The sequence below is a fragment of the Cyphomyrmex costatus genome, unplaced genomic scaffold (genome assembly GCF_001594065.2).
Source record: "Cyphomyrmex costatus isolate MS0001 unplaced genomic scaffold, Ccosl1.0 scaffold275, whole genome shotgun sequence".
NCBI lineage: Eukaryota > Metazoa > Arthropoda > Insecta > Hymenoptera > Formicidae > Cyphomyrmex > Cyphomyrmex costatus.
Genome location: NW_017276855.1, coordinates 1,028,402 through 1,043,596, shown reverse-complemented (window position 1 = coordinate 1,043,596; position 15,195 = coordinate 1,028,402). Strand labels below are relative to the sequence as shown.

The following is a 15,195-nucleotide window of genomic DNA, read 5'->3' as shown; positions in this document are numbered from 1 at the left end:
GAAGTACTTCCTCGCACACATTTACCATAATTAATATAATTTTTCTGTACTCAAATCGCAAGCATATATCGGGAACGTTATGCAGGAAAGAAGAAATCTCATTAATAACAGCAAAGAAAATAGTTTTTAGTTAATGATGTCTTTTACGTTAGAGGAAACATTGTCGTAACGTAACAAGCGTTACAAAACTCCACTGAAACGTTCCGTGATTGTATTTCCCGAAACTATGAGACTTTATCGAGTATTATAATTCAAAAACCAATCGTCTTCCCCTTTCGTCATTATAAATTTCTCTTACGCGTGGAAGTTTCATGGAAAGTAAATATTGATTATCGGAGCAATAGAGGTAACAGCCTTTGGTCACACTTGTTGACTTTATATTTACAGAAAAGGATCGCAGACGAAGCGATCTGTCTGTTTATGCATTTCACCAGCTGTACGTGACATGCAAAACCAACTTCGCCGCGGCGAAGCTTCGCGGCTTTCACTTTGCAATACTCGTAGCTTGCGGCGCGACGGACTCGTCATGCCGAAAGGCAGCCTTTATGCAAATTTTACGCATGGATTAAGCGACGTATTGGCAAATGCAGTTGGCATGCGATCCGAATGCACCACTTCCCTCTCGAGAGAACAATGTCGGCCGAGATTTCTTTTCCCATTCGTGTCAGTGCCTTAAATTCGTCATTTCGACGGAAACTCACGACTTTCCGATTCCGCGAGATTACGTTTGTTTCTCTCGCCTCCAGTACTGATGCGTTATTCATGAACAGGCGTTGTGATAGAAAAAAAAAAAAAAACTATCACCTATAGGAAACAGCATTTGCTTATTCTAGAATGAGATCGTCGTGCAAAACGTTTTACTGTAGAAATACGTCGGATGAATTTAAAGTTCGTTTTCTGTGAGAAAATCAACAAGTCATCATCATGTCGCAGTCTTCAGTATTGTGTTGGAACTTTTTAAAAATACACGGTCTCGTGTGCGTTTTATGCTACATCATTATTAGCGCATGAATGTTATTTAATGGGGGAACGCAGTGTCACAACAGTGATTTGCGATATTATTTTAAGAAGGTAAAGTACACGATGTGTGACGCGGCCATCGCGCAAAGCGGGCACAAAACCTAAAACTGATTCTGTATGTATCTTGTATACGAGACGATCAACCGTTAACTCCGTTTATTCGCGGGTGACTTGGTGGGCGCTGCGAGTTATGCGGCGGTCGTTTGCCTCTGTCTGTGATAAACCCATACACGGTATAAACCTAGCGAGGCTCTCTATACGATGTCCATGCATACGTTACATAAATATAGGATCATTCTTTTTCAAGAACAAGTAAATATGATGTGTAATCGGCCAAATGACGGTCAAGCAGGATTTTGGTTGCTGATGTAATGTGTGAATTTTATTTACCACGTATACATATGTAGTCCTCTCAATCGCGTGCCGAAAATTCTTCAGACTTACAACGCAACTCTAAACAACTACCGTAGTAATATCACTTAGTTAAATTGACAAGCAATCTAACAATTTTTGATGCTTATAGCATCTTATTGGATCTTAATATTCCTTTTCAGTTTCCGAGATTTTTAACAAGGGAATATAAATCAAATTTTCACTTCAGAGCGAGATTCAAACTGGAATACCATTTGTATGAAAATTAACGACGCATAAGAGAGAAGCTCGAAGAATAATTTCTAAATTATATATCGTCTATGGAAAGTCACTCTTGATTTTTTTTATCGCATTTTACTTAAATAAATGTATCTGGATATGCTCAAACACATAAGTTGGTCAGTATTAGATTTCTAAATACAAGCATTTCGAAAACGTCATGATTAAACACCTAATGGCACTAACAATGTCCACATCGTACAAAGATATGTCTTTGCGATTAAGAATGTAACGTGGGATTACGCTTATCGAAGTTTACGGAGGAAATAGTCCGTGTATTATGTGCATTATCGCGTATACGCTGATTTAGGTTCGTTGACTTTTGCGTGGCTCGCCGCGCATGGGTTTCTCTTCCAGTCCCGCATTCCCCGTACCACTCCTTTACCTTTTACCTTTACCTTGGCCTTGCTTGATGCTTCGTTTTATCTCCGCTGCCATTACACAAAATCCACCCCGTCTGTCCTAAAGATACAGGAAGTACGAAATATTTTTCACCGGTCCCTCGTAATTTATTAAAATATTTAGTAAATTCAAGAAATATGATTAAAGCTCAATGTCGAACAAATTATTCAGACAGATTATATAATCGTGTATTACTTGAAAATTACTTGAGTTAATAAATTAGTGAATCGTTTTTTTATTTTTAGATATTAAAAATATACAACTTTTAAGATTTATATATATTGTAGTATAAAGTACTAAATATCATAAATTCTTTTCTCTCTCTCTCTCTCTCTCTCTCTCTCCCTATCTATGTGATAATTATAATATAAAGTAGACTCTATCTAGAAGTGAATTTTATAAAAAAAATCGAAATTAACGTCTAAACCTAGTATTCTGGAATTTGAACGAGATAGTGACGATACAAAGTATTCCAGAAATTTATTGAGAAAGAGAGAAAGATCACGAGCACATTTATCTAAAAAAAAAAAAAAAAAACTCAGAGGCTACATCAATGTTTAGACATTAATGGCAGAAATAAGTTTACTTGAAAGCCTACTTGAAGATACATTAGGCATCTTTGCGTGAAATCACGGTTACGTTGCACATCGAAAGAAATGCGAATTAAATGTTGACGACGCTGAAATCATCTTCATCTTTCATAATAAAGGTCTTACGCGCTACTATTTTTCTCTCACAGCCTGCGTTTTGTAATCCAAATGAAAAGTCATCGCGTCATTTCATATGGATGCGTACGCGTTTACCGGTGCTTCCTGATGCTGTAGAAGCTTAATCGAAACAGCTGCAAACTATCGACGTCATGCCAAGTTGTGCATAGGCGAGCCGTCGCTAAAGCCTGATCTATAATATCCGATGTCTAGTGAGGCGATTTACAATACACATGGCCTCTTTTACGACGCGAATATTTTTTTAGCAAAAGATCACTGTAACCCAGAATTTCACTATCAGGATTTATGAAGTTCCGCATCACTTTTATTGGGGTTTTTTTAATTAACGAAAATAAGTTTTCGCTTTTATTGCAAAAAAAAAAAAAAAAAAAGGGGTCCAGTACGATCGCTCAACCGCGAATATATCCCAAGAGAGGGAAAAAGCGCGCTTTCTCGTGGCCCACATACAAATTGCTGTACTGGTCCTTACTGGTTCGCCATGTCCGCCGATCCATTTACAGTTTTGCACCGCGAAGATATTAGCCTCCTTACATCTCTCTCGTTCGCGGCCTTTCATTTCTTCCCACCTAGGTATACACCTGCACAAGACACGCAGCTTTAAAATTAAACCCTCCGCGTAATTATGAGATTTTACGAAAGCTTCTCGAAAGAAACGTCCTAATTGATGAAAATAAAATCCCACTCAATGGAAACTTCGCACGAAGGTACGGAAGTTGTTAGTATTTAAAATAACGATATGAGGATTAAATCACACACGTTATTGTATCCGTGACATAACGACGTTTGCGCGGAGGTGACATTTCCTGGAACGTTATAATTATGAAGTGCAAATTACGCGACCGTCAAATAAATCTTCCGTCATCTTAGGAGGGTGTCTACGTGTCGTCTTTTCTTGCCGACGACGCCATGGTCGCCTTCATTTCCCGTCATTGCCGCAGCGATCGTCTGGTCTGCTTGCGGCATTATCGTCATGCGAGTAAAAAAAAACCGGAATGACCGGGAGAACAAGGTTTTTCCATGTCTTTCCCGGAGTTACATATCCCGCCTGAGGAAACGATATAGCTTCGCTTCCGTCTCTCTATACTGCATCGCGTAGCAGCTGATTCCTCTTCACGCAAGGCGAAGAAGCTCTCGGTGGTCTCTATACTACGCGAGTCCGCGAATTAATACGCTGTATACGCAACGACGTTGCATTAAGCCGCAGCTCTTTCCGGTATATCTGGTTCGTACATACATCTTATTTTCCCTTCTAGTCGGAGCTGTAATTTCCCGCCATCGGTCATGGCAGCCTTACAATCACGATGAACTACGTTTTCCGTTTCTAAACGCGTCCTCGGACATTTTTTTTTTTACTTTTATCCGCGTCCCTACGTTCATCTCTATACACCTTTTCTCTCTCTTTGAAAAATTATAAAAAATTAATATCTCCAAACATATATCTCTTGTTGAATTTTTCGGAAAGATAAACTATGAATTTATGCGACGGACGTTAACATATTTTCGGACCTAGCGTTATTCAAGTCAATGTCGTGTCTCCGTTTAAACTTAAACGTATGCCATAGTTACCAAAGTATTCAATGCCTGATGCGCTTCCACAGCGGAAGTGCGACCGTTGTTACTGAGTACGCCTGCTTTCGATTTACCGCGTGTCTCGCATCTCGAGCAATCGGCATGCTAAGTAATTCTGCAAGGCGCCAAGTGGAAACGACGCGAGCGTGCCTTAACTTCATTAGAATATTGATCCTTCCGAGCAAGTACCGTACAATTAATGATCGTTATTATGCGCGTGCACGCCGTATAACGATCGTATTACAACGTGATCTAAATTAGCGAAGACTAATTTAACGAGCAGGTTAGCCTATTAAAATATATGGTAGAACACGTGTTAGATATTATGAGTAAAACCGGTTGATCTAAATAAATCCACAAATTAATCCGCGTGCGTGTAATATTTAAAATGGAATTATTTTAAAATAATTATATATATATATATATATATATTAAGAAAATTTTTTAAAAGATAGAATTTTTCTATCCTTTTGCTATTATAATATAAAACAAAGACTTATTATATTTTTATACTACAGTTCATCTATTGCGAATTACGGGGAAAGAGATACACTAAAACAAATTAATTTCTGGTTGAAAATGGACGAATCAGAATGTCTGATTAAATTTATTCGAATTCTAGTTGATATAACCGGAGTTCTGGTTGATTTATAGAATTCTTATTTTTACCAGAATAACTGTGTCAATTTTAAAAGTTATCTCAACTAGAATTCTAGTAGATTTTTAACCAGAAAATTTTAATTCGTTCATTTTCTACCAGAAATACTATTTAATCCAGTCAGACTATTTTTCTCAGACGTGCATACAAATCTCAAGTTGCTCCCAGAGTGCATTTCAACCGACAATCAATTCGCACTTACCAGTGCTAAGTTGGAGACTTGAATGACGGTAGACTACTAATCGTGATGTACAGCGATGGAGAAACGCGATTAGTTATCTAACAAGTCTACGCGTCTAGGTCAGGTTCGCACGACAATCCCGGCAACGAGCCAGATCTAGATCGCGGAATCTATCCTGCCGTTACCACCCACGATAATACCGAGGAGTAACAAACTGAATCAGACATGTCACCCAATATTATTACATATGTACGATTACCTGTACATTTTGAAGAATCTTTCCGAACATAAACTCCATTCTAATAATAACCATGTGATACGTTAAATTCATTAAGGTAAAATCGGATAGTTTGGGTTTTTTCGAGATTTGATTTTCTTGGACGGCAAAAATTAAGTATAATACACATGGAACATTACTCCAATAAAAAACACTCTTTTATTCGTATTGTTTTTATCAAATAAAAACAGCCAAGATTTTTATATTTTTAAATGTCATTACAGTTTCTTGTTTTTTGTAAATTGAAGAGTTGATATCAAAAACAGAAATATTTTTAAGTATAAATTACCTGCTGGATTCTGTAATAAACAATTAAGAAGAAAAGTAAAAAATGAATAGAAATTATGATCAAACGATACTTAAGTTTATTAATATATATTCAATATTTGGAACGTTTCGACTTAACTCAGTCTTCTTCAGCCATATTAATTGGTAAAAAATTATACGTTAAATTTGTAATTCAGAGTTAAAAAAGCACATAGAAGAAAAAATAAATAACGAAAATTTAATGGAAAAAAACATGGTTAAACATTTTTAATAACTAATATAATAATATAACAAACGAATCTTCAAATTAGAGTAAAAAAGAAGTCAAAATTTTATATCCAAAACTGATTCATCAATCAATGGCGAGAAATGACTGATGAATCAGTTTCGGATATAAAATTTATATTGGTGAACTACAAATGAAATTCAACTTACATTTAACGATTAAGTTGGTGAAATTAATTCTATGCGATGTCATACACAACTGCTATACCTACAACAAAATGCACAATAACTCGTAAACACTGCCTCTATTCGTAATATGGAGAAGTCCTGGCTCTCAACTGCAGGTGCATGGACTTGTCAGTAGTTTGACAAATGCTGTCATTTGCGTTTAAAATTTTGAACAATCTTTATCTAATGTCAATCACTAATATCCCTTTTTTTACCCATTTTATGCTTTTTTATTTTTTCAGAAAATTTATGTTACGAGAAATTCGTAATTTTCTTCCTGATAATATCATCTTTATATTTACTATTCTACTTTAGTACAAATCTCGTGGAGTAAAATCTCACTCGAAGAGACTAAAAATTGAGCTTTAATCTTAAAAAAAAAAAGGGTAAAAATGCTACCACTCTTGTTCTCTAGGAAGCCATTTTGCTTCTCGGGGTCAGTTTGGTTAATTTAAAATTCAAATATAAAAAAATGTAAGGATATTGAAAAAACTGCCAGTGTGAAGGACTAAATGTCGAGCGGGTGTATATCACGCGACGGGCGCATCGTCCCATCAAGTTTCTCACACGACGTTATTTTACCTTTGTCGAAAAGCGGAAACGCCGCATACCGCGTTCTTCAGCATCGCTCAGCCTCGGCATCGTCTACGCGAGCCCTTGGCTATGCAGGGGTCAAATTCCTTATTTCTATCCACCCCGCGGTTAATTGCGACAAGCTAGACGTAACTTCCTCGTGCTTTTCTTTCGGCCTCTGAGAAGAAGCGCGGGCTGTAAGACAACGGAGCACCGGCATCCAACCGTTAATTGGCCTGACTTATCGCGCATAGTAAATGGCTCGATGTCCTTTTGATAAAACTCGTGTTTATAAACGCGCGGAACGGACCGCGTTTTTACAAAACGGATCTAGATCTCATTCTCTACTTTCTATAAGAGAACTAATTACTCGTTAAGGACGTTACATTATGATTAAATCAAGCATTGGTCGGAAATACATCCCGCAGCGAGTTGATCTTTTTCACTTTCTGTGCGCGTGTGAGGATAAATATTTTTATACGACATATAATTTTCTAATTATCGTCTACTTTCCTAATGACACGATAGCAATACGGATGAGATTGGCATGAAATATGATACATGTATATTTATGTTTATACTTATGACAGAATTATTAGGTCAATAGGTTTGAGAAATTATACTGGATAAATTTGAAATGCGCGGGGCACATTTCCCGGACAGTGTTTTTATAAAAGTTTTCCCAAATAAAAACAAATATACTTTTCTACTTTCTAAAGATAATTACTGATTAAGAAAATCACATCGCGACGAAATCAGACGTACGACGAGCATAATGCAAAAACGAGTTCTTTTTTACTTTCTACTTTTTTACTCTCTATGCTTCGGGCGAAATCGATCGTGTCGTGCAATTTAAGCTGTCCTTACTTCACTCTTATACGAACGAGCATAAGGAACCGAGACGTTACGCGTATGGAACTGATAAAAGCGACGACGCGGTGCCCACCGGCGAGGTGCGATAAAACTTTACGACGAAATGGATAATCGAGTGTAGACTGCCGCGGTCCGTTCCATTAAACAAAAGTATATACGTGGAAACGTCTGGTGGCTCTCGGGAAGAAGTTCGTGATTTCGTAACGCGGCCAGAGCTCTTTTCTCTTCTTATGTGGCTCCCTTCTCTCGTTGTCTCGTCTCTCCTTTCTCCCGTTTGTCAGTAGGCCAGCGGACATTCTCGCGGGCCGCTTTCCAACACGCGCCGCGCGTCTGCTTCGAATTTCTTCGCGGCAGCGCGCGGCCATCCCCGTGCGAAGATCTATCGATCGGATAGACAGACGACGGTGATGCAGGGATCTTTTCTACGTGTCCGAGGCGAACGACCCCGCGTCCTCGTTTCCGCAATACGTTCGAAAAATTCGCAAGAAGCCAAGCTAGAAGAGCTTCTTAGGGATTTCTCGCGTATAAACCGTAAATCGTCGCGTATGCATCATATGCGGTCTCTGTACGTGCTCTCTTCCGTGAATTATTATTTTACCTGAATTTCTATTCGCGAATGCTAGCATGCCGACATTTCGCCCGTATAGTTTCGTCGAGATGGAACGGAGACCGAGAGGCAAAAAGCGGACGGGCGAAATGGGAATCGCCGAGTGCCTTATTCGGGTAGATAAGAAAACAAGAGAGAGAGAGAGAGGCTTACACCGGTCCGGACCGGTCCATTTGGCAGTGGTTCCGACGCTCCATTCAAGATCCACCTGTCACGATACACCAAATCTCCAATCCCTTTCCCTTGCACTTTCGAATCTGTGAAATTTTCTCGACACACCGTATCTCTCATGCATATTCAAATTTGAGCGTGAGTCTATAACTGTTCCGCGCGAGAATTATAATAACAATAAAGCAACACGCGGAGTCGAAAGTCGGAATGTCGAAGACACGTAATCGGAATACATTTAGAGTGGTTATTATCGTTCGTTACTCGCGTAATATCGTACGATTTTGATTAATCGAGTCGCTCTTTTTCCGACACAATAATCCCGAGATTTATGCACACGATATCTCGAGATACAAATGCACGCCGGTTGTTATTGGTGGATCAGCGTCCGAGATTTATGCACACGGTATCTCGAGATACAAATGCACGCCGGTTGTTATTGGTGGATCAGCGGGGGACCAGAAGATACATGTACGAATGAGGGAGATTTATGCATGTATTGGTGACATATCACCTGCATGGTGGGGACGCAATGGAGGGACGCGCACCTGATGCGGAACGAGCTTTCCGACAATGCGACGACTGTTGCAACCACTCTTGCGCTCCTCAGTTCGCGGTTGATCTCGGTCGGGATCTGAGACGTTGCGTCGTCGGACCGACGATCATCCTTCGGCCTTGACATTACGCATAGCGAACGAAGCGAGGGATCTGGGAATTGTTCGCGGAGTGTACATATATGTGTTTCCGAGTGCATAATTTCGATCGTAAAGGGTGGCCGGCAAAAATGTTTGCTCGGAATAAATAATCCATTTTTTTGTACTCGGAAGAAGTACTCGGTGCCGACAGCGTATCGCGATCGCTCATACATTCTGCATTTCCAATTATGAGAATGTAAAATATGTGGCATGAATAAATCTCTTTGGCATTCGCATTTATTGACGCACCATTCGTTTGATTCGGGTCACTGAACTTTTTTGGTACCGGAATATAATATAATAAAGCTACTTATTAAATCTACTCAAAATTAATTGCAAATTTTATACTTGTAATTATTTCTTAAAGAAACGGTACTTTAGAGGAATTTCTTTTAATTCGCTGAATACAAAACGGTTCATTATAACCCTAGTAAAAATTTACGAAGGTCAATTGTTAGTTTTGTGTCTCATAAGCAAAGTCTGCGGCCGAGGGAAGAAGAGAAAGAGAGAAAGAGAGAGAGAGAGAGAGAGAGAGAGAGAGAAAGAGAGAAAGTCGTCGATTTCTTAATTAACCTGCGAGAGAAAGAGAGTGGGAAAGTCTATAGCCACCGGTACCTGTTAGCTTTAGTAACGGTAAACGTCATCGGCTTGGAAGTAAAGCACCGAGTCGTTCAAGTTTCTCATTGCCGAATGATGGAGACGCCGGTAATACGATCATTACAGAAAAGTAGTCGAATTGACCTGCGTGAAGATCGATGATCTTTACTTTGTGGTTTTGGCTCCTGTGCTTTATTCAAACGTATAACTGTTTGAAAAGTGGGCGTTTTGATCCAATATTTATGACTTGGTAATATTTCACGGATTTTCTAATTTTTAATTAATTTGCACAAATAAAGATTATACAATAAATATTTCTTTGAAAAATATTCCGATGCAATTGTTCCCAAGAACAATATAGTTACAGTGAGTGCAAAAAATATTTATACAGAAATTTTTATGAAAAAGCTTTATATTTGTAAAAAAAAATAAATATTACTTGACAACACTTTCTACAATGAGTATCGCGTGTTTTTTACAATTAAAAGCTAAATTTCTTGACTATACGTTCTATGTGTCCAATAATATAATTTTTCACTTTCGCTTTCTTTTTTAAGATAATAGATATATTTTAATAATTTCATATTTTCTCTTTGGCAAAACGATATTAAGAAATGTACAATCTATCTTATTATTTGTTAATAAATTGCTAATTAATGTTTACTTTTTAAAAGTAAGATTTTTTTAAAACTATCTCCTCTATTTATATGAATATTTTTGTTACTCACTCTATTATTATGTAAAAAAATGCAAATAATAAATGTTACTTGATATAAATCATTTTCTTTTTGAGTTAATGTAACTCTGAACTAATGTTGACTAATTTCACTCTCACATCTGGTCAGCGGCTACAATCGAATCATCACTACTTTTAGTCGTCTATATTGCTAATCAGCAGACCTGATTCTGAATAGGCTTTTTATCTGCATACAAAGCGACCATGTTTCAAATTGAAAGATGAAAGAGAGACACAGTCGATGTAATTTATTTCTCATACGCATATAATAAGCTTCTCTTAGCAGAATATCTAAATTAAAAAGTTCTTAGTACGCCCGCCATTTTCATGATTCACTGATTGGCTTATTCGTGTAACGGTTGTTTTATCTTACAAGAAATATCGTCTCACTCAAAATTATAATGAAGAATGCAGTGCAAACCATGAATTATTTTAAAGCTTCAATGCGCTTAATGTCGAAAGATCTCAACGTTTCGTTTCTCTCAACTGTAGCACAGACATTCGTTTAACGGGTGTTTTATCTCGAGACGAACGCATCATGTAATTAATGGGGAGAAGACACGGTCTTCTCAGAATTGCCAAATATACTTTACACAATATTCGTGTTACGCGTTTAATTAACCAAGTTGCACCACATTTAACGTGTAGTTTCTGCACTTATTAACATTTCTTGGTGATCTATTTATTTTACCACAAACCATGCAATCTAGTGATGTATGAGATAAAGAAAATTAAATTTTAGCAAAACTTCTGGCAAATTTCAAACTACAAATTAAAATAATCTTTCGATATAATAAAAATAGAATTTCTTTATGAAAAAAATTAAGTAATAAGAAATTAAATAAAAAATAATAATATAATTATAAAAATAATGTAAAAATAATAAAAGATTTTTAATTATATTATAAAAAATCTCGTCACACTACTTTCAGTAAAATTTCACATTTCCCCAACGTCCGATATATTTATTTCGTCATCCTTTTTCTTCAGAAGTACATAGTGCATTTCGAAATTTCTTCCGCCGTAATCTAGCTGATACCACTTGTCTCGAAAACCTCTCGATATAATAAAACATTAAGAGGATCTTTTGCTGTTACATTCTTCCGGTATGTCTCCTACTTCTCAAAGCTAAAAAAAAAAAAAGCGGTGTATCCCTTCAATGAAAATGATAAGCTGGCAAATCCGTGCATTAACCGGCTGGATCTTCCTGCTAGTTGAGAATTGCAGGCCGATGCGTTCAACCGGCTTCAAGATAATCTGCTCCTTTCCCCCTGCCGGTCTCTCGAACCTCTCCTCTTTATTTCCCTCACTCCGCCATCCCTCCCTCTTGAATCGTCTGCCGTTCTCTCTTTCGCTTCCTCACTTCTGCTCTCGCAGTCGGGTGCGTATACACTTTTACGCGGCTCGTTCTATGCGCGGTAGAAGAGAGAAAAAGCTCTCCTTCAGCAATCATTCATCCCGCGACGTTTGCAAGTGCGAGGAATTATCGTGATCTCGTTCGTATCAGTGATCGGGGGTGTGATTTAGAGTTGGCGATAAGTGCAGCAAACGATCTGGCATTGACAAGCCATTAAACTTTAAATATTCTCTCGTTCGTGTGATTAAATATGTCGTCCGTCTTACAGATCTTACGCTACTTTAGAATTAAAAATCCAGTCTTCCGATAAATCTACAAGTATCCAATCACAAATCGTTCGTACAAGTACGAATGCACGTTTATTCAAATATAAAGTTTGCGCGCGAAATAATGAATTGCTTCATATCGACTGAAGAGATTGCAAAGAACACGATTTAAAACAGTGTTATAAACATATAGAGGTGAAAATAATACAATATTTATTTACAGACAAAAAGTGTCTTTGTGTTCATAAATAAAAGATCGGTTTATAAGCAATATTAAAATAATTAATTCGAAGTATAAAATAGTTATTCACAGAAACAGGCGAATGTTGTGTTTATTGTTATTCGTTTTCGTCTCATTAGCTCTTGTGTAATATCTAATCAAATTAAACAAAAAGATATTATTGATTTTACAGTTATATAAAAACTGATCGATTCAACATTAATTCAAGATTGCGCTTAATCAATATTTCATAAATTAGAAACACTGATAATATTAAAAAATATTAAATATCAAGAAAAGTGTATTTCGATTTTTTTTGTTGAAAATGTTATTGAAGCTAAAATCTATTATAAGTGAGAAAAAGTAGTAAAATAGAATTTTTTATTTTTCAAAATATTTGCAATGATATGGAAAAATTATAATACGAAGAAGTCGTGAAATATGCTGCTTAAATTTAATTAACCTCAATCATTAATTTCTAATACGTCAAAAAATTGACTTAGGGATTTATGTAAATTGCAATACAAAAAATAGAATAGTTTATTAATGATAATAATAGATTATAATTAAAAATGTTATAACAGATAACTAGAATCAAAATGTTATTCTCCCTACAAGTAACGATTTATTCCTTCCCTTACCAAATCTGACTTTAGGTTTTCCATCATGTTCGATAACGTATCAAAATACGCGAGCAGCTGCAATGGCTCGCCTTTAGTTAAGGCCAAGAGTAGCCCGAACGTGTTAAAAGCGTCACTTTCGTCCGTTAAAAAGCAAAACCAATCAAACCGGATGATGAATCCCACAATTGCTCCGATCAAGCCGATTCGTTCTGGAAAATCACCAATAATCTCGAAGATATCTATCAAAATGACTAACGACACAATTAACTCGGCGTGTCGTGGTTCTAACAATTCGGATTCCTCGAAGCACCGACTTGCTTCGCCTTCAAAGCCTGCGAGACGATCCCCAAGCGAGACCCGACCGGATGCGACAAAAACTGTGCCATCTCCTGCGCGCAACAACGACAAGAAGAAGGTTTGCAAGTCGGTTAGCTCGTCTCCCTCGTGCACGATATTAGAAGACAGAGCATTGCTAAAGAAAGGTCTCACTTATACACCCGAAAAGATGCCAGCGAAGCCCGAGACGTTGCAACGAAAGAGCAGCAGCCTAGATCGTTCAATCAGCTTGAACTCCGTGTCTGCGGACAATCAAACGAATTTCGCATCATCTCCACGATGGATTCCAATTCCGTTGGAAAGGAGATCAGTGGAAAAAGGAAAGAAGGCCGAAATATCGCGGAAAACTCTAACGTTCATGAGCAGATCTACTAGTCTTTGGAGCGTTCAAACGCCAAAAGTGGATTACAATCAATGCAGGAGATCTTACGGTGCACCCGCGAGGCTAAACTCGGTCGCCAGGCCGAGCAAGATACCGCTTCCGGCAGCTCGATCTACCAGTCTCGGCCGATCTCTCGCCGATCTATCGCAAGTAGATCGCGTCGGAGAGTCAGTTGGTCAGATGATTAGTTTCGAGCTCGATCTCGACACCGCGTCAGATGAGCGTATCTATGAGAATTGTCGCGGGACCCTTGATCGTGCTTCAAAGCTGAGCACCTCGAGGATTTCGATGTCGACAAGTAACTTGGAAGAGAGAGCCGCGCGATTAATGGCGCAACTAGAGGACGACTTGGAACCTAAGGGGACGGTCGTGTCTCTGGATGTCGTGGATGTCGCTCTTCCCTATAGAACGGAAATCGTCTATGAGGATCGAGAGACCCTGCACGATAATAAAGCTAGTATTATTATAAAGAATTGTAATTTTGACGACGAGAGCGGGGAGAGAATTGAGGAAGACTCAAAGAGAAGGAAGATGGATATGTTTACAGATAATACAAAGGCAGAGGAAGAGTCGAAAAAAAGAGATTATGTAAAACAATGTACATCTAACCGGATCAAGAAGTGTGAGAAACCGGAAGAAGCTGCCGAGAAGTCGAGAAGAATCAAGGAAACTTCCATTCAAGAACTGAGACGTAATTGGGAGAAACAGAGTAAAGGCAATCAGGATTCTGACGCGAAGACGATCTACGTTGCGAGTTCCGGGAAAATTGTCAATTTATCAAAGGCGGTTCGAACTGAAAACGATGTTGTCGATGACGCGCAAGGGACGAAAAGGAAGCAGTGCGTCAGTAAGAAGGCTACCGATATCGAGCACTTGGTAAATTTCTTTAATTGCAAGAATGCCGAAGCCTCCAAAGAATCTCCGCGGGAAACTCTAATCAAGCCAAGACCCGCGAACGTCCCTGTGATCGAAACACCTGCCTTGAAGAAGAACGAATCTAAGAATGCGAACGAGTACAGCGGCTACACATCGGATGGAAATAGTTCAGAGGACAGCGGTCACATAAGCAACGAGAATGAGGTGGAATGGAAGGAAACTCTGGAGAATCCAAATCAGAAAGAGACGAATGATTTCAAGGAACGGCAGTACTTCGACAGGATCGACCGAGACGACACCGTGAAGATTTTCGACTCGACGATCGTTCGCAGACTCACCGAATCAGAAAAGAAGAATATCATCGTTGATCGAGAAGGTCGTTTGACGTCTTGCGATGATAACAGTATTAACTGTTGTCAAATCAATGACAAATGCTCGGAAAATGGACGACAGGTCCGTCTTATGATTATGTCTCACATGATTGTTAGCTGTAGCATTTATCGAACATTATCGAACATTGTTTATGATTTATATCGCGGAAAGAGTTAAGATTTGATAGTTAAAATAAATACAAAGAATAATTTTGTTAAAGTATTTGAAAAATTTAGCTAGATAGAAAATAATTGTATTAGACTATCGGAATAATTACAAAGAAATTTCAAGCATGATGAGCAATGCTG

General features: G+C 38.1%; 1 protein-coding gene across 2 annotated transcripts in view; it reads left to right on the top strand.

Annotated features, from left to right (window-relative positions):
• LOC108774871 (Myosin heavy chain-like) overlaps nucleotides 1-15,195 on the top strand; it is a 49,523-nt gene that overhangs the window by 25,915 nt on the left and 8,413 nt on the right. The window contains exon 1 of one of the 2 annotated variants that reach the window (XM_018541088.1): nucleotides 12,928-14,968. The exons of the other annotated variant lie outside the window; for it this stretch is intronic. Within the exon in view, the coding sequence (XP_018396590.1) occupies nucleotides 12,965-14,968 (2,004 nt within the window). The 5' untranslated portion in view covers nucleotides 12,928-12,964. Of the gene's footprint in view, nucleotides 1-12,927; nucleotides 14,969-15,195 lie in introns of those variants that run through there. 2 annotated transcript variants of the gene reach the window in all.